This window comes from Heloderma suspectum, chromosome 5 (genome assembly GCF_057233095.1).
Source record: "Heloderma suspectum isolate Gila_16-S chromosome 5, 16-S_ref, whole genome shotgun sequence".
Classification (NCBI taxonomy): domain Eukaryota; kingdom Metazoa; phylum Chordata; class Lepidosauria; order Squamata; family Helodermatidae; genus Heloderma; species Heloderma suspectum.
Genome location: NC_139462.1, coordinates 66,354,326 through 66,377,811, shown reverse-complemented (window position 1 = coordinate 66,377,811; position 23,486 = coordinate 66,354,326). Strand labels below are relative to the sequence as shown.

At 42.3% G+C, this 23,486-nt stretch overlaps 1 protein-coding gene across 2 annotated transcripts in view; it reads right to left on the bottom strand.

Annotated features, from left to right (window-relative positions):
- Positions 1–269: 269 nt before the first annotated feature.
- FHDC1 (FH2 domain containing 1) overlaps positions 270–23,486 on the bottom strand; it is a 59,973-nt gene continuing 36,756 nt past the window's right edge. For both annotated transcript variants that reach the window (XM_084856288.1, XM_084856289.1), the window contains 8 exons: positions 19,576–19,661; positions 19,386–19,486; positions 16,580–16,650; positions 16,372–16,479; positions 15,347–15,417; positions 14,201–14,318; positions 6,390–6,554; positions 270–4,387 (listed from right to left, as the gene is read on the bottom strand). In XM_084856288.1, the coding sequence (XP_084712414.1) occupies positions 2,363–4,387; positions 6,390–6,554; positions 14,201–14,318; positions 15,347–15,417; positions 16,372–16,479; positions 16,580–16,650; positions 19,386–19,486; positions 19,576–19,661 (2,745 nt within the window). In that variant the 3' untranslated portion in view covers positions 270–2,362. The remainder of the gene's footprint in view (positions 4,388–6,389; positions 6,555–14,200; positions 14,319–15,346; positions 15,418–16,371; positions 16,480–16,579; positions 16,651–19,385; positions 19,487–19,575; positions 19,662–23,486) is intronic.

Below are 23,486 nucleotides of genomic sequence, written 5' to 3'. Positions count from 1 at the left end.
CCTGGGAACAAGATATTGGGCTGAACCAACATAGCTACTCTTCAGCTCTAGTATGAGATAACAGGCATCTGAGTTACATCCCTGGAGTCCCAAATTTAATTTCAGAAAGGCTTAACCATTCAATGTATGTGTGCCATCAACCCAGCATTTTAAAGCTTCTTAAACATGTATTCATTCCTTTTCAAGAACACCAAATTAAGAGTGATCTGCGCCAACATGGGACTTCTGCCAGAATGATAAGCAAAATTACAATGGAAGAATGGAAACATATAGCACAAATCCCAATAAATGGGCACTTTATTAAACTAGCAAGATAAACTCAGAAATGTATAAATGGTCCATTAAATACATCCAGTTCATTTTACACATACTTATTATATAGAAATTTACTTACAGTTTCCAAACATGTAACATTTAAATTATTTTCTCTTTTCAAGCTTACTACCATCAAAAGGTAATAAAAATCCACCACCTGCTTTCGCAGATGAGCACACACAAAAAGATACAGGTAGGGCCAAATGGTCAGATTACTACATTTAACCTAGGGTGGGAGAGTAACCCAAGAAGCTTATCAAACCAAAAGCAACAGTTCCATCCAAGACATTTTACTATAAGAGGGAGTTAAGACAACCATCACTCTAAGGTGGAGGCCTGTTTGAAAGGCCCAATAGCACACTTGATGGCATTTTGGCATATTTACCAGGCAGGAGTTTCTGAAAACCATTTGTATAATGGAAAAAAGAGATAAGGCCATGAGCTGAAATGGTTAAGTTTAGCATCAATTGTCACATCTGGGCAAGTAGGGTGACTGATACACCTATATTATATGAAAGAAGAAAAAATTGGAGTGCTAAAGGCCAAATATTTCTAGTGCATGTTTTTTAAAAGGTTTTCATAAATGAATAAGATTTAAATAAAGAGGATCAACAGCAACAGCCGGTTTCCCCATCTACATATATTTACTTGGAAAGGGACCAAAGGGAAGGCAGAACACGCAGCGACAAGTTTTCCCTCATTCTCTGTCTCTTAGCCTGACATTGTGTCATGTTTTCTGCTGTGAATTATTATTATTTTTTAAAAAATCTTATCAAAAAGTGAAGTTTAAAAAGTAGTGTTAAAATCCACATCTGAAGCAAATTAAGCTTAATTTACAAAAAAAGAAAAAGAAAATAAAGCCTTTTGTCATGCATAAAAGAAACTTGCATGTTTCATGCCAACTGGTCATTTTGACAAAGAAAGGAGGAGGCAGCAGGGAAACCAAAGGCTCTTCCTCACTAGAGCCATAGCAGCATTTCAGGTTATTTGACAGTAGTTAAAAACCAGTGAAAATGAAACTTGGCAGGAAAAGTGCTCTGCAAGAGGTTGCAGCCCTCACAGGTTTCAAGCTGCAGCATCTGCGATATGTATTATAAATATGGCACTTTTGTATATCAAAAGCTGGCAAGTTTGCACGTGACTGATACAAGCCAAGTCACCTGCAGTCATTTTCTAACTACTACTTGTGGTTTCTGAAAGCTATGGCCTTCAGCTAACCCTACAAATTTCCAGCACCAGTTATTCCACTGACTATTCTACTTGTACATGCAAGGCAGTTCTGCCACACTCATGGAAAATAAACATTCTGCCCAGCAGAGTTTCCCCTCCTTCCCACAGATACACCATACAACTTAAGACATGCTGCAAATTCTTCAGATGAAATTATAACCCCTTGTCCCCCCCCTCGAAAACAGCAGTGTCCTATTTTACCATTTTGTAGACCAGCAGTTCCATGTGTCCAATTGCCAGCAATGGACTCTGCACAACAGACACAATTTATTCTTGGACCCAAAGAATTAAAAAGATCCATGTCTACTTTTCATACTTTGACAAAAGGAGTTCAGGACTGCAGTTTCAGAAAAGCGGTGGTTATACAACAACTGGCCATAATCCCTCATTCTGTTTCCCTTCCTTTTCATTCAACAAAAGCATTCCTTTAGCGCAGCCTTCCCCACCCTGGTGCCGTCCAGATATGTTAACTATAACTCTCCTCATCCCCATCCAGAGTGCCCCATGCTGCTGGAGATGTGTTGTAGTCCAACACTCCTGGAGGGTGCCAGGTTAAGGAAGCCTGCTTTGGTATGTAAAATTCATGGAGAGCTACTATCTCTCAAAAGCAAGGGAACTTTGTTACAGCTATTCCATCACAGTAGTTTTGAATACATTCAGTTCAGACATACAGGATCTGCGCAACGTACCTTAATTCATACTGATACTATTAATAACACAACATTACTGTTTAGAATATTTCATAACAGAAATATTTAGTGTTGAAAGAGCTGGTTTTCACATTCTATATTGCCAAACAATACAATCCCCTTTATTTTCAAAAGTGATTCAGTAGTTTCCCTATTGCAGTTTGATTTCCATCTTTACATTTAAGGGATGCTGATTTTTCTATTATTATTTGTTCTCTTAGCACTGGCTCTGCTTTAACACTTAGAAGCTCACTGTTGTCAGTGTTCCTTTTGATAATTCTAGCACTATTTGCTCTTCTCAGTGTACTTCCACTGTTTTCCTTTGGATTAGAATCGTCAGAGGCAGTTGTTATTCTCATCCTAGGTAGCCTCTGAGACAAAGACCTTGTGAGGGTTGGAGCTTTGGAAGTGGCTGGCAAATCCACCTTTGCACATTTTGAGGAAGAGGCCACTGTATTCCTTGCAAAGCTCGGAACAGGAGCAGGTGTCTTGGGAGCAATGACAGTTGTACTTTTGGTAGAATCCGTAGGGGATTTGGTTAAAGAGCGGCACATTTTAGTTTCATCAGTTTTTGACTTAGGAACATATCGAACTGGTTTAGAGCTTGGCTTTTTGAAGGAGCCTTTGTGCTGAAGGGGCTCCCTCTCAAAATGACCACTGCTTGAAGTTGCAGTCCCCCGCTGAAATTTTGGCTCCTCTACGGATATGCTCTGCCTGTACTGAGGTTTTGGTGTTGCATCGGTGGTGCCTCGGATGGAGTTGCGACGTGACAGCCGTGTTTCGGCCATGCTGGTGTCTCGGGGTGCTGGCTTAGCCTCTGGCTTTTTTGTTGCACAACTAGGGGGTGCTGCTTTAGCTGACCTGGAAATGGGTACTACTTTTCTCATGCTCGAATTCTCCGATGAATTCAGAGTTCTGACCGGTCTGGGGTGGTTGGGAGGACCGCTGGTGGATTTTGTGGAACTGGAAGATTTATCTTTCAGAGAATTTCTCTTTGGTCCTACTGCCTCTTTGCTCCTTACAGGTTTTTCCTTTGAAAGACCAGGCTTGCTACCAGAGTCATCTCTATCATTAGAAAATGAGCTTGGACCTAAGTTGGCATTACCACCACTTTGCAGATCGTTCATAAAAGAGGCTGTGGCACCATCTTTCCTGTTTGCTTTGTTGCCACCAAGCTTTGGATCTTCTTCAGACAGATCCAGTGTGAAGGAACAGTCAGAAGTATCTGATATGGAGAACATTGGCCCGTGCGCCTTCATTCCTGAAATGCTGCCATCTAAAGATACAGGACTATCGCTGTTCGGCTCAGGAGCTTCACTGTCGTGACTGGCCACTTTGGCAATGCATTCAGCTTTATAAGCAGTCTCTTTAGATGTTCTGCACGATGCTACAGGATTGTCTGCTATGCCAAGAAAATACAAGCTCGAGTCACCCAGAGCTTCCAAACCACTCACCCCAGCCTCAAAATGAACTGCTGATGGATCCTCCTTATTCTTTGCTTCATGGAGGTCAAACCTGTGCAGCCCTGGGACAAGTTCACATTCTTCAAGTGGTAGGTCCCAGGGGGCCGCATCTGTGGCTCCCATACAAGGCACGTCGAACCTGTACTTGTCACTGCCAGCACTCTCTTGGTGATTATAGAGGTTGGTACAGGCAGTGTCTAGCTCCTCAAGGTCTCCTATGTGATCAGACTGAGATGGGGACAACCGGAAGTAATTGCAGTCTGTGCTGGCTTCAGATGCCTGGTCTAAGCGCAAGTTAGTGAAACTGGCATCTCCTGGTTCTTTAGATTCCGTCCAGGCCATGCTTGGTCTTGCTTGACCTGCATGTGCACGGGGAAGGCTGTTGAACTTATTTGGATCTTCACCCTTTGAAGTCTCCAGGAAAGTCAGCAGCTCTCTATCCGCAGTGACTCCCAAGGAATGCCGGGAGCGCCTGGTGCTGGCATTCCTGTAAGAAGGGCTTTGGGGTCTCTGCTGCAAGAAGGGTAGGAATTCTTCAAGTCCTCTCTTAGTCAACGTCCCAACATCATTTTCACTGCTGCTCCGGCCAAAAGCCCCAAGTTCCCCAGCAACCCATGATCGGCGTTTTTCCTCCAACTCCTTTAATCGTTGTAGCTGCTGAAGTTCTTGTGCCTCTCTTTCCTTGTTTTCCTGTAAAGAAGAAAAAAGAGCACACCACATTTTTAATTCAGGGGTTGTTCGCATATTTTTATTATCTTTGTATCTATCCTCCTTACTCTTCCCCTGCCTTTTGAGTTCAGTTCCTGAGTAGAAATTACCATGGCGACCATTTTCTACTATGGTACCAGATGAAGTAAAGAAGGTATTTTTGTTGTTGTTTCATTAGGCCCAGCTGGTAAAAATGTTATGAAATACCCACTCCTGTTTTATTTCATTATGCTGCAGGTTCCTTTAAAAATTCAGCTCAATGGTGATATTATACAGAGTTCTAATTAAAGTTGTTCAATAAGCCTCCAATTCAAAACCCTTACCAGCAAAGCAAGCTAACTAAGGGTGCAATCCTATGCATGTTTAGACAGAGAAAAGGCCTACAACTCCCAGCATGCTCCAGCCAGCATGGCTGGCTGGGGAATGCTAGGAGCTGTAGGCCTTTTCTCTGTCTAAACATGCATAGGATTGTGCCCTAAATGTAGTAAAATTCTTGGCCGGATTAGAATTTGTTAATATCTATACAGAACATACTAAAAACACGAGGTTTTCAGATAATCCATCCTCAGATATATTTGCCTCTACTCATAAAGTTATTTTAGATATTATTTAAGAAGTCAGATGCCTCCATTTGTATAAACTTTACTTTTACATTCTGTTTTCTTGCCCTTTCTTAAAGAGGAAACTTGCTAAAGAAGCTTCAAAACATGATTGTATGTGACCTAAAAGCATTGATTGTATGTGACTTAAAAGCACTGAAATGAAGCAAACATCTTGAGGTTTTGAAGCACTTACAAGTGGAACAAATACCCTAAACTCTAATGGATACCCCTCCTCCACCCAACACTCAACACACTCACCAGGCCTGAAATATAAATGGTGAGCACCATTTTATGAGTTTTTATTTAAGTACCCTTTGTCTACTTAGCAGCATTTTTATTCTGGGAAACATTTGTTTCATGTCACAAAATGTACATTAGGTATACCTACTTTATACTGCCATGTGACAATTCAAGGCCACACATACATTGCCTTCTGGATTAAAAAAAGGTCAAACACTCTTTGGTACACAGAGCAGCCTCCAGGACCTTTGCCTATTGTCGTTATACAAGCACTGCAAAGATTATAGTGTTTGCATGTTGCAGGCATAGAGGCCAGTCATGCGGCCACCTGCAGTTTATTTCGAGGCAAGGGCTGGTGGTGACTCTTCCCAACCCTCAAACTTGGGCTAAAGCAGAATCTCACCAGGGCATAAGATGTACCTGTTAATGCCCTTCCCACATTAAATACAATACAAAGGAAATAAAATATGTGACTCTTTTACAGTGAAAGCAAAAGGAAGCCTTACATTGTGTCCAGCAGAGAGTCCATTTAAATACCCAAAGCACAATAAAATCTTTGGAAAAGCAAGACATTTGGCTTAATGTTGGAAGAGGGCAGTCTTTAGGCTAACAACCATCCCATAAAATGTGCGTCCTTCTTCTGTTATATAGCATTCAAAGGCTTAACATGATAAGATCATCTGACACTGAAGCAGCTTAGATACATGTAAGTCCCTGAAGCCAGAGGATTATGAGTATCCCATGCAGAGAGGGAGGTGTGTTGTGCCTCCCGCTCTGCATTTTAGGTAGATGGGAGATTTTGCCTGTCTCGCGGAGGCTTCAGGGAGGGGGAGGGAAGGAGGCTGGGGTAGAAATAGGAAAGATAGTAGGAATGCTGCCCCCAGTCTCCTCCCCTCCCCCAGGAATGCCCCTTTCTCCTTGTCTCCATGCTCCATTTGCTGAGCGTCGAGAGGCAGCCCGTATGGTTCTCTCCATGCCAGCTACGATGGGGAGGGGAGTGCAGTTTCCTGGCTCCGAGCTCTGTCTTTGAGCACGGAGCCAGGAAACCAAAAAATCCCACATCCCCCAGATTCTGTCAGGGGGACATAATATTGCTCCCCCATTACTTAAGAACCAATGGATATATAATATGTTCTTCTTACCTTAACAGCTTTGTTGAATCTCAGGCAAAAATCCCTAAATATCTGAAAACACTCCTCCAGTTTCATAGTTTCTTTATCTTCACACAAGAAGTCTATAAGGGCATGTGCTTCCTTCAGCAGGTCTCGTTTCCAGTGTTCCAGCTCTTTTAGTTCTTTTACAGCAAACTTTAAATAAAAACAAAATACTCATTAGAGCCAAACAGGTTGACTAATGGCCTATTTCCTCAATGTTGTGTATGCATGTGCCAATTTCAGCATCAGTTAAACCCAAGATAACTGTAGCTAGAAACCACAGAACTATAGCACTGAAAATGGTATGATAGCATCTTTTCTACTATTGGTAGACATAGACATCTTTTATCTCTTTCTGATCAAACAGATTTTGAAGGTTGTTTGAAGCACTAGATAGACCTGCAAGGCTAGTTTATTAGACCCAACAGTGGGATAAGTGCACACTTCACAGGCCATGCTCCTGCTGTACAGCCACCTTCAACACTCCGGAACAAACAAAACCTGTTATGTGTCTCCTGACAAAGGCAAAACCCTTATGCAGCATTTCTCAAACTGTGGGCTGGGACCCACCAGTGGGTCTCAGCCCACTTTCAGCTGGGTCTCAGTGCTTCAGGCTACCCAGTGCCTCTTTGCTGGACCGCCCTGCACCATGGCTGCGTCATGCACACTGCATAGGCAGGTGTGGCAGCAGGAGTTGTAGAGAGCAAGGCTGTTTTTAATAATATATATATATTTTTTTTAAACTGGGAATAAAGAGGAAGGGAATAAGAGGGAAGGTGTTATAGGACGAAGTGAATGTCAAAGCAAGAGGAGGAAGGGATGAAAGAAACTAGCCATTTGGGATAGGGTAGAAGTTAAGTGTGAAAGGAGTAGGAGAGAAGAAATAACAGGAGATGAATACGAATACTTTTGAGAGGCATATGGGGGAAAGGAAGAAAACAATATAAAATAAAATGTCTTCTCTACTTAGAGCCTCTGCATAAGCAAATTATGCCTGAAATGGGGAGGCTGAGGAATGATACCCCCAGAGCCAATGTCTGTACTTCACTTGAGGTAAGATGAACTATGGAACTCCCTGCTACAAGGAAATAGTTGTGGCAAAGAATCTAGCAATTTCCAAAAAGGGATTAGATATCAATATAAAATGATATCAGCAATTGCCAGCTGATTATACCAAACTCTGCATTCATTTCCCACCATTTTGTGGCTGGCTCCGACCCTGCACTACCATTTTGTGATTGGTGGGCCTCAGTCATTTTCAGCTCTCTCAAGAGGACCCTGGTGGTAGAAAGTTTGAGAACCCCTGCCCTAGTGGGACAGAAAAGCAGGTCTCATTTCAGCAAAACAACATGGAAAAACCAAACATCAGAATATATATTTTAAGGGAAGCAGTGGGTATGCAGGAAGTTTATGGCACAGTGGCAGCTGCTAGACCCAGCCCATGCCACACACTTGCTTAATTGTAAATGCAGGTGGGAAGCAGTAAAAGTATCTTGGCAGATTGAGAATTCTTGTTTCAACATATTAAATTGATATTCAATTGCTGAGTTGAACTCCCTCCAGTTGCCCGAAAGGAATTAAAGACAGGAGCACTCCTTCCCTTCCAACTATTTTGTTAGATCTATGTTAGGTCTTTTGATTTATTCCACCAACCTAATTCTCACCAATTCCTGCTTCTGTCACTAGAAGCCCCATCTCCTCCAGTGTTACCCAAGCCTATACAACTAGTTTTCCCAAAAGCCTATCCTAAAGCAAAGATAGCTAGAATGTTAAGCCAACAGCAGTTAACAAGTTTATTCTATTGCAAATTATTTCCATCTCCTCACTGAAGATAAGGGCACAATACACATACACTTTTGGAAGAGTTAGCGTCTTGAGATATGACTCCTACCCTTCAAAAGCACTATGGCTTTGAAAGAGTGACAGAAGGCCTAAGTCAAATACAGTAGGGATGGGAAGAATGCAGATCAGGATCTACTGGTAGATCTCTGGATGATCAGCAAAAATGTCTGACTCCCAACTGTTTAACAGTAGCAATAACAAAATATCTCCCCCCAGCCCCTGCTTATACTATTCAAACAAATAACGAATTGGGGTAACCAGGAGAGGGGTTTTGTGCAGAAGGACTATGAGCTTCATTCAGTTCTGGTACTCAAAACAAATTCCTGGACTCACAATTATTTGATTCTAAGTGTATGTCTTTTGCACCTGACTCTGGTCGGTGGATCTCAGGGTTCCAGTAGAAAACAAAGTCGATCCCACAAGTCTGAGGTCTGCCTTCTCCTGCACTACACCTTGTGTGTTCCACATATAAGAACTTTAAATAGCATCCTAAGGGCTGGATCCAATGGTGTCCTTGTGTCGGTGGCCTAGACCTGCTGGTGGTGGCCACGATGTGGCGCTTCTGGGGACAAGTGCCAACATGAGCAGAAATGCTCATTTCTGGAAGGGACAGGTCACGCCCCTTCCAGAAATGAGCATTTCCGCTTGTGTTGGTGTTTGCCCCCAGAAGCACTGCATCATGCCTGCCAGTGATAGGGGCTGCGCACTCAGCAAGCCTGGGCTGCCAATGCCATAACACCGTTGGATCCAACCTTGTGTTACCAACTCTGATCATTTACAACTGTCATCATCAGCCCTATGATACTACCTGAAATTTGTCCTAATCTGCACTAAGATTGGCAGGAACTATTATGGTGCAAGTTGCTTCTTCAAATTATTATTTCATTTCTATGAATTATTTACATTTTTCTTGCAATAAATAAATAAATAAATAAATAAATAATGCTTTTAGGAGTCACACCTCGAAATACTGACCTGTTTTGCATGACATGACAGCCCACTGTGGGTTAATTTACCCTTGAGGAGCTGCAGTGTGTGCCGGCTGCCATTATTAGTATGCAACCCCTGACCAGATGGTCCTGGCTGGCAGGGGTCATTTGAGAATTAAACAATATCCACACAACCCTAAAACAGACCATGGGTTATACAAAGCTTGTTTAACCCTCAAAATAGCACCCGCCACCTGGGTTTGTGTGATACAACAAGCCAAAGCAACCCCCGGTTGGGGTTTGCGTATTCATAATGGCAGCTGACGTGTGCCACTGCTCCTCGATGCTAAATTAACCCATGATGGGCTGTGGTGACATGTGAACTGGCCCACTAACTTGGAAGACTCTCAGCTCTGGAACATCTCAGGAAGGTCTCCCTATAGCCATCTTCTTCCAGACAGATACGTGCACTATTTATTTTTATTTTATTTCATTTCATTTCTATACCGCCCAATAGCCGGAGCAATCTGGGCGGTTCACAAAAATTAAAACCCAAGAGCACACAATAAAACAATATAAAATATATAAAACATTAAAACCACAGTAAACAATACAACCAGAATATAACCAGAATAAAACCTAGAAGCAATGCAGGGATTTGATATACAGATTTAAAACAGCAAAGCTAAAAGTCTAAAGAGCTAAAATGTTAAAATACCTGGGAAAATAAAAAGGTCTTCACCTGGCGCCGGAAAGAATACAATGTAGGTGCCAGGCGAACCTCACTAGGGAGCTCATTCCATAGCCGGGGTGCCACAGCAGAGAAAGCCCTCCTCCTAGTAGCCACCCGCCTCACTTCCTTTGGCAGGGGCTCACGGAGGAGGGCAGCTGAGGATGCTCTTAAGGTCCGGGCAGGCACATATGGGAGGAGGCGATCCTTCAGATAACCTGGCCCCAAGCCGTTTAGGGCTTTGAATGTTAACACCAGCACTTTGAATCAGGCCCGGAAATGGACTGGCAGCCAGTGCAGCTGAAAAAGTACTGGCATAATATGAGCTCGTTGGCCAGTCCCTGTTAACAGTCTTGCTGCCCTATTTTGGACCAGCTGAAGTTTCCAGACCGTTTTCAAAGGCAGCCCCACGTATACCGCATTGCAGTAATCCAGACGAGAAGTTATCAGAGCATGGATAACTGTAGCTAGGCTATCTCTGTCCAGATAAGGACATAGTTGGTATACCAGCCTAAACTGATAAAAAGTGCTCTGTGCCACTGAGTTCACCTGTGCCTCAAGTGACAGTTCTAGATCCAGGAGCACCCCCAAACTACGAACGTGATCCTTTAGGGGGAGTGCAACCCCCTCCAGAACAGGTTGAATATCACCTAGCCGGGCAGACGAACCACCTGCTAACAGTACCTCTGTCTTGTCTGGATTGAGTTTCAGTTTATTGGCCCTCATCCAGTCCATTACCGTGCCCAGGCCCTGACTCAGAACAGCCACTGCCTCATCTGGGTTTGAGGAGAAAGAGAGGTAGAGCTGGGTGTCATCCGCATATTGATGGCACCTCAGCCCACACCTCTGTCTAACCTCCCCCAGCTGTTTCACGTAGAGGTTAAACAGCATGGGGGATAAAATAGACCCCTGTGGAACCCCATGGCACAATTGCCATGGCACAGAGCAATAATCCCCCAGCACCACCTTCTGGAGTTGGCCATCTAAGTAGGAGCGGAACCACTGCAGTGCAGTGCCTCCAACTCCCAACCCAGACAACCTATCCAGAAGGATACCATGGTTGATGGTATCAAAAGCTGCTGAGAGGTCCAGGAGGAGCAACAGGGTCACACTCCTCCTGTCCCTTTCCCGGCAGAGGTCATCCCACAGGGCGACCAAGGCAGTTTCCATTCAAAAACCAGGCCTGAAGCCCGATTGAAATGGATCTAGATAATCCATTTCATTCAAGAGTGCCTGGAGCTGTCCTGCAACCACCCATTCAAGCACCTTGCCACTACAATTCCATCACAACACATCTTCAGACTGAAGAGAACTCAGCCCTATCCCTTAAAAAAATACCATGATAATCTACCTTTACAGTCAGAATCACCCCTTAGAAACACTTACTTTGGAACTCAAATCCAGTTTGAAATTTGACAAATACAGTTCAAATAATATTGTTTGATCTAGAGAAGATGCTGCAGCCATGGATACTAAGAAGCTTAACTTGGTTATTTTCCTATCCCTCTTTGTTCATAAAAAGCATGCACGCAGGCACTTACGGAAACAAACGAGATGCCTTCAGCATTTTCATTCGTTTAATAAAAGAGCATTCTTTAAAAATGAAAAAAGGCAGTGCCAGAAATATATTAAGCTTTGTTTTCTTGGGGCTTTTCTTACAAAGCAAGAACTCAACTGGGGAGCACAAGGGTTGACAAAGGGTGGGGGTATGTAAACTCTGTCTTCAGAAGAGTAGATAATCTTAGCTTTGTCAGGCCTCCAAAACGGAAAAAAAAGTAGCATCATTCAACAAGGCAATTATGAAGGTAAGCTAAAAAGGGTCATGAAAAATTTGCCCCACCTTTCATCTTAGTACCTTATTCATAAGGATAAGAGAAGGCAATTTTCAAATCAGGTATCTCAGTCACCATTTTTAGGAAGGAAGCGCTATATAAGATGTACCTTGTAAACTGAAGAGGGATCCAACGCATACATTTGGAATTACTCCTAATCACGTCTGATGTTATGTGAAAAAGATAACAGGGTAGCTAAGAGAGCCCAAACCTGCCTCAACACTGCAAGTCTGATGTCAGCTGCAGAATTCAATAGCTCACAGTTGTAATTACTAGAAGCAAAGCATGGGAGCCTATAAACTGACAGCTGCAGAAAATGTGAATCACTGTATCTAAAGTTCTCAGGAATGCTAAATAAAAACAATGTCCCTGTGGCAAAATATCAATTTGGGGAAGCCCGATTATAGTTCATTCTACTTAATTCCTGTTAGGAATTATCCATGTATCCACTGGAAGGGGATGCAAATATGAACATCTTAGCCAAAATCATCACCAAAACGCTTTCCTTGTTTTAGAGGTTGTTCTCATATCACATGGATATTTCAGTGACAAATAATGGGTTGGACCCAGGCTATGTTAGTCACACCATTAGTCCCATCGAAATAAATGGGACTACAGTTACTCACTACTACCTGAAGTCCCATTGATTTTGTTAAGACTTAAACTGTGACTAACATAGCCTGGATCCAACCCAAGATCTGTGAATATAGGGCTCACAGATCTCACTGTGCCTATGCAGATATAATGCTAAACCATGGTTAGTGTTGTATCTGAATTCTAAACTGTGGTTAAAGGTTGACCACAAAACAGAATACAAAACTATTGTTTGAACTGGACTTGCAGACCGTTTTGTGCTAACCATGCTGAAGTGTTACTCCTGTGTAGTGTCAAAAACAACCTTTACTTCAGCTTTAGCAGCTGTCACTAGTAAATAGTGCACAGTAAGTGTTCACTCTCAGTGTTCTCAGCTACCCATAGAAGAACTACATGGATTATAAATTCAGTAGTTTACTTTATTGAAAGTCCAAAATCAATGTTCCATAACATGGAAAGCCTAATTCTGTAAGACATCAGGAAGATAATGAGGCAAATTATGAAAATATTGAATAAGAAAATCAAATCTGATTTATTAGACACAGAACCCATTCAAGCCTCAGAAGTGACAATGGCTTATTTGAGACACTGCCACCATGCTAATAAGGTTCTACTCTAATTACTATTGTACTAACATACAGGGACAAATTAGACTGTTTCCTGTCCTCAGACTACTCTGTCAAGCATTTCACAAGGAACACAACATGCCTACTACGGGAAAGGGTCAGGAAGGGGTCAGAAAGCAGCCAGAGACTTTAAACTTCTATACACAAGTGGGAAAGCTACAAATGTGCTTGGAAGCTGGGATTCTGAAGAAGTTAATGGATACCTAGGACATGAAGCTGGAAGCTTAAGTTATGTGATTTACTGGATGAGCTCAGTCATCCTAAGCTATGCTGTTTTTTAAATGGAAGTTTGGGTGGAAGTAAGTGTTTCCAATGAATATAAAAATACATCAAAACAAAATAAAGCTACTTTAAAAAAAATAAAAAAAAGAGAGGCATAGGCTACATGTGGAAGGGATATCTGTAGAGAAAGAATGCTATAAAAATTCTTACTTCTTCACAAGCATCGTTTAACTCAGTAAGAAGTGCTACTGACTAACAGCTTAGCTTCATTTAAGATGCAACACATCCATGTTAGTCAAAGTAGCAGACATATGCAAGTAAGACAGCAATCCTATGGCCCCTAGAAAGAGTCGGGTGGGGGGGGATAGGATATTTCAGATTCCTGGATCCAAGGCCAAAGACAGTGGTCTGACCTCGGACCCACGAGTCCGAGCTCTCTGCCCCCTCTCCCTCACAGCTGGTGCGGAGAGAACCGCACCAGCTGCCTCTATGAGCTTGCAAATGTGAGCTTGGAGGGGAGAGAAAGGGGGCGTGCTGGTGAGCAGGGAGGGGGCGGGGAAGCAGGGATACAAGCCATTCCCAGCTTCCCCCAGCCTCCATCCCTCCCCCTCCCCGGCTCCTCAGCTAAATGGGCAAAAATGCCCATCTAGTTAGATTGCAGAGCAGGAGGCACAGTACGCCTCCCACTCTGCTTTGGATACCATGAGCCTCCTAGTTCAGAGGCTTACAAGTATCAAGGGTGGATCCAATAGGATTGCACCCTAAGTTTGCTACTCTGTATGTACTGATCTCCATCAATCATTTTTTTACAGAAATGAAAAAGGCGCCTCCCTAAGCCTGCATCCTTCACTGTAAAAAGCAGTCTCTTAAAATGCTTATAAGTGATGAGCAACATTGCAGCAGGATTGAAAAACCTGTTTTAAGATGAACAAGATATATTTGCCCTCTTAAACACAATGAAAATTCAGTGAGGTGGCTGAATATGGATATAAAAGAACAGAAATGGCAGGAATCTCTGACAAACCTGCAGGAAGCCTTCCATCTGGTGGAAGAGTTCTGAGTCCCGCCGAATATTGTCCTTAAGAGATTTTGTTTTGGCTGAGAGTGAATGAAGCTCTGCTTCTATACTTTCAAGAGATATTCTGCAAAGGAAAAAAAGTAGTCTAAAGCAATTTTTCAAAAAGGAGCTATCCACCACTGAAGTGTTGGCTATCTTATTTTTAAAACTTGCCTTGCTCTAAGATACACAGGGTGAACAAACTGGATCTGCCTATTTAACAAATCTTCCCACAGAAAACATTATGACCTAGCAATCCCCCCCACCCCCAATTCCAGTGATCAAGGTTCTATGCCAGAGCAATTTCATCAAGAAGTTACAGTAATGGACTCAGACCAAAGGGCAAATATTCTCTGAGACTACCTATCATTACAGTAGGAGAGTTTTGGACCTTTAAATCACAGGGCTTATGCACACACAGACATTGTAACACTAGTAGAATACTAGTAGCATTATGACTCCTGTTTTGTGTATCATGACCATTCTTGGTACACAGCCATGGAAACACTACCAAAAGTCCCACTCCTTATCTTGCCTTCTCCCCAACAGGGCTCAGTTCTTTCCATCTGGCAATGAGGAAAGAAGAAAGGGGAAGTGGAACATATATGCTTCCCACCACCAGCCAAATCAGAACCATTATGTGGCTAATAGGACTGTCTGTTTTCAGTTTTAAAAAAATATGATTGAGCAGAAATATATGAACTTACATAACTTCACTTTGAATTTTTTTCTACTTGTAGAATTTAGGATTTGTCAGCAAGCAACAAAGTTACCAATCTAAGCTAGTCAAGAGAAGTTGTTAAATCACCAAATATCAAATTATCCCCTGTAATACTGATACTTACTTTAATCAGTTGCTCCAACAACAAAGTTATGTATAGATTTATAACCTCTAATAAGTTAACAGTCATGCTAACCCCCCTTAAAGATTAACTCATTAAACATCTAAACATGAAGGAATGCTTCAGGCATAATTATGTTTGCAGTGAAAATGAAACCACAGAGTCTATAGTAAACACTTGTTAAGATCTCAGTTTTCACGCCAAAACTTTGCACATGCATTTAAGTGCATCACAAAGAAAAGTTCCCAACGTTCTCAGTTTTCTTGCTTACCTGGCTGCCTCCTGAACGTGCTGCAATTTTTCTGAAAAGGTTAGAAGAACTTTATCCTTCTTTTGGGCTTCCTGAAACAAATAAAATGTCCCCATAACATTCCACTCCCATGCTGAAGCCTACATCTACCTAGGTCTTTTTGGAACAGCAATTAGGAGGTTTCTGCTTTCAACTTGCTGTGTTTACCCTCTTGAAAAGGCTGGGAAGGATCTAATTTAATAAGTTAAAATGACAATTTCTATTTCAGGGAACCTGTGCGTTACTAGTCCTCCACTGGATATAATCAAGATTTAATAAGGAGGACCATTAGGCAAAGGCAACATACGAATACCCTTTGTGCAAGCTAATACAACATTTCCTGCTTAATCTCCACCTAATATCCACTCTTTCCCCTGTCCCCCTCCCCTGAAGACTTCAGATTAGTTGTTAAACCAGTTTGCACAAGTACATTCACAAAGTCAGAGCAACAAATGCTAACTCTTGCATTCGCAGAAATAGAGCAAACTAGGCAAATATTAAATATCATCACCACCATTTAAATTAATTGCAAATGGACAACTGCATATGTCAGGAAGGAAAACTACAATCTATGCAACCAGTTTCAAAAGAAATAAGAGGTTATCCCCCCTGTTAAATCTTCTGAGAAAAAGGTTTATTTCAAATTACCACCAAGCAATCCATCAGATCTGACAGCTTCTACGCTAGAACAACCTGAGATTGGAATAGCTAGGTAGACAGACAATCTACAATTGGAGATTTTAAATATAGTACCAGAAAAGTGCTGGCTCCAGGACTTTGAATTATGTGCTTATTCAGTTTTCTACTGGGTTGCAGATTTAAACATTACAAGAAGAACTTAATGAAACCTGTGAAGAGGTGAACAAAGGAAGCGAAAAGTAAAAGAATTCAATTTTGTTCTTCAATTCTGTGGCATGTATCCCTCCCACTAGATCCTATCAATCACCTATTCCTGTGGCTTAGATTTCTGTAGTCTGTTATCTTGGAAATGGTTGTTATTTACATACCAAAGCAACAAAATGAAGTAGATTCATCCCGGGCTTGTTTGCTTTTGTATCTGCCAACTTGAGTAATGACGACAGCTTAAAGCCAACTGCATTGCCAGCATAGCCGCCCTAAGGAGTTTGGTGGTGAAGAGAGAAGAGGTATGAGATATCAATCCAGAGCACTTATTTGCTTGTCTCCACAGCCCAAGACTGAGGCTTGTCCACTTACTGCATTCATAATATTCCCAGCCTGAAGGACCAAGTGCAATATGGAATGTAACTCTTCGCAGCACATCAGCTCTGCAAACGACACAAAAATCTGAATCCATTGGCTGTTTGTTTAGAAAGCAAAAGTTTACAACACCATTTTCAAATTGCATCCAAGAATCGAGTTTATCCTTGTAGAAAATTAATGTAAGAATTATTTAATTACATTAAAGTTAATGTAAGGAAATGACATTAAAGGCTAGCACCAAGGCAAATGTGAGCGTGGGGGTGTGGAGAGAGCTACAGATGCACTGGCAAGCCTTAAACACAAAGAATGGGTTGGATCCAAAGAAAAGCACATGGAAGGGGTTGGCTGAAGTTGACTTCCCTGCCCACTCTTCCCCTGGGAGCCTTCCAGCTCCCTGAAATGCCTCTGAGGGTAAGAAGACCCTGCTGGATGGGGTGGTCTATGGCATGGGGAGGGGAGGGAGAAGGGGATCTTCAAAAATCAGGCAGAGGCAACACTCAGAGATCCCCTGTTCCTCCTGCACCACAGCTCATCCCATTCAGCAAGGTCCCCTGACCCACAGGAGAGGCATTTCCAAGGGCTGGGGAGGCTCTGAGCGAAGGAGAGGATGGGAAAGTCAGTTTCCACCAGCCTCTTTCAGCAGAGTTTTCTTTGGATCCATTTCCAGAGTTTCCAAACCAACCATCAATGGCAGAAACAGTATTTTGGAACCAGCCCTTCCAACACTGTCTAATGACTGGATAGTGTGGTCAGTTACAGTGATGTACAAACCAGGATCACAGTCTGACAATACACTTATATCATACTTTCAGTGATCAGTCCTCAAGTGATACTAAAGCAGGGGTGGGCAACTTGTGGCCCTCCAGATGTTTTGGCCTACAATTCCCATCAGACCTAACCAGCATAGCCAATGGTGAGGGATCATGGAAGTTGTAGGCCGAAACATCTGGAAGGATACAAATTGCTCACCCCATGCTCAAACTATTACATGTTTTCATTCACTCATCTCCATGAACAAAAGGAAAGTGGGACCTGCTGAGCAAGCTGGTTGTGCAGACAGGCCCAAAGTAATCTAATTAATTAGCTAATATAGAAGATAGGGAAAAACAAACATGCAATTTGTACACCTAATATCATCAAAGCTGTCAACAGTTATTCCAATATATGGATAAACCCAGTGCTCTGCACTGGAAACAATTATACCATCATTAGTAGCTTCAGACTGAAGGCACATTATCTCATTCATGTGAGTAATTGTTCCTGTTTAATAGATGTGTACCACAAAGGTTAGGAGATTAATTATTTCCCCAAAACTATGTTTAGGAAAAATTTCATATATAATCAGGAATATGTGGGAGGAACAGGGAAAATGGAGACTTCATATTAGGCAGTAGAAATACACAAAAGCCCATTCCAATTGAGAGGCCAGAAGATTCATAGGAACAGAGACGGGTCTGAGATGCTGCATTCTGAACGTTTTGGACCAGTTCACAGGGAATTGCCAATGGCTGATTTGGACATATGAAATTATTCATCAGTTACAAATAAGCAGTACTACTGGTAGAAATAACCTATACACAATTTTTAATCTGTTGAACTTTTGTGCATATGTGTGTTGTTGTTGTTTTTACATACAAGCTTTCCACATACAGAACAGCCCCTATTGATGCTCCCTACTTATCTTTCAAGACCTTATCCTAAAAGCCATCACTCCTTACTCCCAGAACACTTTTCTGTTCTGCATCATCCATACAGCCCCTCTCCTGCACTTGGCAAGCATTAAAGAGATTAATGACCAAGCCGCTCAGAATACAAAGGAGATCTAAGCCAGAGTGGGCACTGTTGCCAAGCAGAGGTAGAGAAAGGAGATATGCAATGTAGAGACTGGAGTGGAGATAAGGCACAGGAACTCAAGAGCCATAGATCCAGTTCACACATCCTGTGTTGTTTAATCCAGGAATTACAGCGATGAGAGAAGTATGCAAACTGTGCCTTTGCCTTTGCCATTTCCATTTTCAATTAACAATGCTGTGTGGTCCAAATCTGGAAACTCTGGGTTGTTCATTGGTTAAACATCCCAGAGTTAACCCAGTAACAAACCATAAGCAATCTTTAGGTTAACTCTGGGTTGTTTAACCTATAAACAACCCAGAGTTTCTGGGTTTGCATGTCATGGTATGTTCCAGGGTTGTTAATTAAAAGTCGAAATGTCTTGCACACTCTACTCATCCCTGCAACTTCTGGATTAATAACCCAACAATTCCTGGCAGAAATTCCTGGGTTAAACAACCCAGGAATTGATGCCATGATGTGCGAACTGGGTCACTGTGTACATGTCTGCATAATGAATTGGTCTTCATCGGGTGGGCCAGGACGCACCACTGCAGGGGTGAGGAATGTGTGGCTCTCCTGATGATGCTGGATTACAATTCCCATCAGCCCTAGACAGCATGACGAATGGTGAGGGAAGATCAGAGTTGCAGTTCACCAACATCTGGAGGGCCACATGTTCCCCATGCCTGGACTACTGAGTCACAACAGCAGAAGGATCACTAGTAGAGAAAATTGGGAAAGGTAGAAAAAGGGGTCCAACAATTTGGCCCTGAGAACAGAGCAAGAAGTCCAACACACACACCAGACTGATAATACACACACACCCTTATGGAATGTGTCAGAGCTAGCTTGCTTCCTTTAAATAGCTAATAGGTACCTGAAATTCCAGATCTCATCTCTCTAGTTAGGTTGATTAACCTGCTAAGAAAAACAAGAGCCAAATGCATGCTGCAGCATGTTTAATTACCCTTTGTAGCCATTCTTATAATTGTCATGTCTTTCTGTAGAGAAGTACAAGATGGGGAGAATTCTTTTTTTAACACCATGGCTTCAATTCGCAGTGAATAGCTGAAAAACAAACAAAATAAGCGTTAGAACCTGGGTACGAGAGAGAAGGAGAGTATGTGGTGAATAGGATGGGCTTAGAGTTTCCTTACTTTGGCACCTGGATTAGCAAGTACATAAAAGAATCTGCTTGACATAGTTTTGATATGTCTCCGCTGAAATCCTTTAATTTCTTTACCTGGGGGAAGGGGGGTGGGGAGAAAAGAGCGGGGGGGGGGAGAGAGAGAGAGAAAGAGAAAGAGAAGACATTTACATACCATGGACAAATCAGTTCATGATCAAGCAAATGTTAAAGAATGAATTTTAATTTCAGAGTCCACCATAATTACTTACAAAAAATATTTTTGAGGCTAGAACTACATGCTATGGCAGAGGGCTGCATCAAAGGCAACAGCCAGGCATCTTGTAACCCCCTCCCCACCCCAGTAACTTCCACAGGTGATGTGATTCCATTGTCCCATGAGTTGCTCCTCCTCCCAATTCACTTGACTATTATTTGCAGGGGCGGGGAAACGTAGTATGATGTCATGTCATGCATTTAGTGCCACTAGAAGTTACCAGGGGCAGGGAAACAGAGATGACATGTCAAGCTGCTGTTTCCAGCAGCTACCTTTCACCTGCTGTAACAGCTAATTCCAGCTAAATATAGTTTAACACGAACATTTATATTTTTGCAAATCTAAAGCAAGGATGGGGAAAGTGTGGCCCTCCAGATGTTCTTGGACTGCAACTCCCATAATCCCTCACCATTGGTTATGCTGACTAAGGCTAATGGGTGTTTCAGTCCAGCAACCTCTGGAGAGCCACACATTCCCCACCCCTGATCTAAAGCATCTCCCATATCCTAAATATTACACATGCTAATTAAGCTAACACATCCCTGCCCTTTCCCTCTACATGTATTTGTTTTATTTATTAAGTGTATTTCTTAACTGCCCTTCAAGGCTGTGGTATTCCCAAGGTAGAGCTTATAAAACAGTAAAATTCAATAGTAAAATGATAAAAGCACCTTACATTTAAACAGTTTAAAAATAAAATACCATTTCAAACATTTAATAGCAGCAAGTACCATAAAGCCTTGAAAAGAAGAAAAAGGATGTTTTTAAAGCCCTTTTAAAAGCAGCCACAGATAGAAACAGATGCATGTTTCCTGAGAGGAAATTCCATGGGGCAAAACATGTATGCAAAACATAGCTCAGGAAAGCCTTCCCCAAGATGAATTTGCCATGTTGGCTGGGGATTATGGGAATTTGAGTCCAACACATCTAGAGGGCACCAGGTTGGGGAAGACAGGCTTAGGGGTGGCCAAAAGTGTCAATGAGTGAGTTGTACTAGCAAGGCCCTGGTTTACACAAGACTTAAATTTGTACATTTGACCGCTTATCATCACTTAAAAGTTCTGTCTGACAGGAATAAGACATCCAGAGGACTACAAGATCAATCTGCATGTTGTCACAAATCTGGCAGAATGTACATGCACCTGGCAGTTAATAGCACTCAGTAGTATGAGATAGCACGAGATAGCCTGCCAACACATTAACTCGTAACAGATAAAAACAAGTTGTGTCTCATTTTCTCTCTCTGCATTTCTCCTTTAGGGGGACAATTTCACACATTCTTGGCCTATGCTCAAACAAGGATACGTTCCCTTCATTATTTTTGGAACATGTAAGCCTCTCCATTGACATATTTTACGATTTGAGGGTGGGTTAAAGGAACGTGCAGAGGAAAACCATTTTTAAAAATTGAACTTTAAAAAATAATAATCCCACAACTATAGAACTTTGCAGTTGGCTTTTCCTGGAAAAGCACTGCTAGCCATTCAGTTTGGAATCTACATTCCCACTGACCAAAATGAGTTTTGTTTACAGCACAAACTGAAACACACTACTGAATTTGCAGCATCTACCCCTTCCTCTCCCTGTAGAAAGCAATTGCTTCAGCACAGAGGTAATAAAACAGAACCACTCATATGTAGTATGAAATTAACAAAAGCAGGTATGTATTTTTTTGTTATACATATTTTGTTATGTATTTTTTGGGATCAACTTTCTTTAGTCATCACAGACACTGACCTGATTTACATATTATGACCAACTATGGGTTTAACAATATCCTCCTCTATATCCCCCTACACAAGCCTATCTAATCTCATCTCACACTAACTAATCTCACACCTGGTGCCTATTTCTAAAACTACAGATGCCAGACCCGCCAAGAAGTCACAACCTGTTACTTAGTTCACATGACACAGTAAGCCACAGTGGATTGCCTCCGTGGGTTGTTCAGGGTAGTGATGTCTGATCCCAGAGCGGATTTTTCACTGTGGGTTGTTTTCCCCAAACAAGCCACCCCGAGAACCCATGGCTTGTTGTTGTGTTGTTCAGGGTAGCTTGCTGTGACGTCTGAACCTGACATGGCTACTTCATTGCAGGTTGCTGAGAACAGCTAGAGAGCCACCAGGCAAGAGGGGCAAAACCCCCTGCCGCTCCTTGCAGTCTATCTAGCATTGCTGCCATTCACCCTCATCCCTTGTCAGTGCCCTCCACCCTGTGCTCCTAAAAATCAAGAAGAAAGGACAACGAATGTCCTTTCATGTGTCCCAAATGCATTTGCAACCCTTCTTACAATTATTTTTTATTTTCAGTTTTGCACAAGTGCACATGTTTGAAAGTCCACTGCTATGAAATTTGCATAATCTCCCCCTCTGCTTTACTGCTCTGCCATGAAATGTGCATATATTTACCAATACACCTCACTGCTCTGCCTTGAAATTTGCATATCTTTACCGATCCCTCTCACTCCCTGCTCTGCCTCGAAACTTGTCCATCTTTACCTATCCACCTCACTACCCTGCCTTGATATTTGTGTAACCTTATGGATCCCCGTCACTGCTCTGTAACTCATATGTATATCTGACAGCTAACAACAGAAACCAGTAGAGGGAAGTGATAAGCAGGAAGGGTGGCAGGGAGCCAAAAGTGGCTGGCAGCTACAGGAGAAGGAGCTTTTCAGGTGGGTATTATTTCGGTAGTACATGAAGCAGCCTAAAAAAACCAAAAGAGGTATTCGCTAGCAAGGCAAGCTCAGAAGAAGGATGACATTAACAATGACATTGACAAGAGAGGCTTATCATTATACTGAGCTAAATAGCAGACAGGAGGTCTTATGCTCCTGCATACTTGTGCAAGTCCCTGAATTTTATTTTAAGTTGGCAAATGTGTTTCTGCATTCATAAGGGCTCAGAAAATTATATGCATTTGGTGATCTGATGTGGGGGGAGGGGAGTTTCCCTCATAAGCCAGCAACCCCGGTGGACCAATTGCAGAAAGGGTGCTGATGTAGAGAACGACCATTTTTTCTACAAAGGCGTTTGGGATACATGCCGGGAGTGGGCAGGAGGACTTAGGGGGAAACAAGCTACAGCAAGCCACACAGCACCTGATCGTCTGTCAGGAGTAATGAGCAACCCACCAAGGTTTATTCTCAATGTGACTTAGCGTGACATGCAAACTTGCCTGAATGAATGAATGCATACACCCTTAACCCTAATCCCAGATTTGTTGCTGGGATGGGGGGTTATGTCTTGGTGTAGTTATGTAGTGGTGAAGCAAAAACATTCTGCACATGTTCGAAGGCACTCACTATTCCACATGTCCCACAGCTGAGCTAGTAGTTCTTGGGTACTTCCTTCCTCAAAAAGACAGCCCTACCTATATCCTAGACAAGTGTTCCAATTTAAACTTGGAATACACTGGAGAAAAAAATCCTTTGGTCAATTTACGTTGAGCAAACATGAATCTGTGGGGTGATCATTATCGTGAAGCCACTTCCATGGCTGACATCAGCAAAGTGCTTATCTTTTTCATATAGGTTGTCTGGATCACAATATTTCCCTGCCCTGTGTCTCCCCCTCTGTTGAGACTATGGACATTGGCATGGGAAATAGCACATCATTTAAATATCTATATATTGCTGAACCAGCCACAGACAACATCTATCA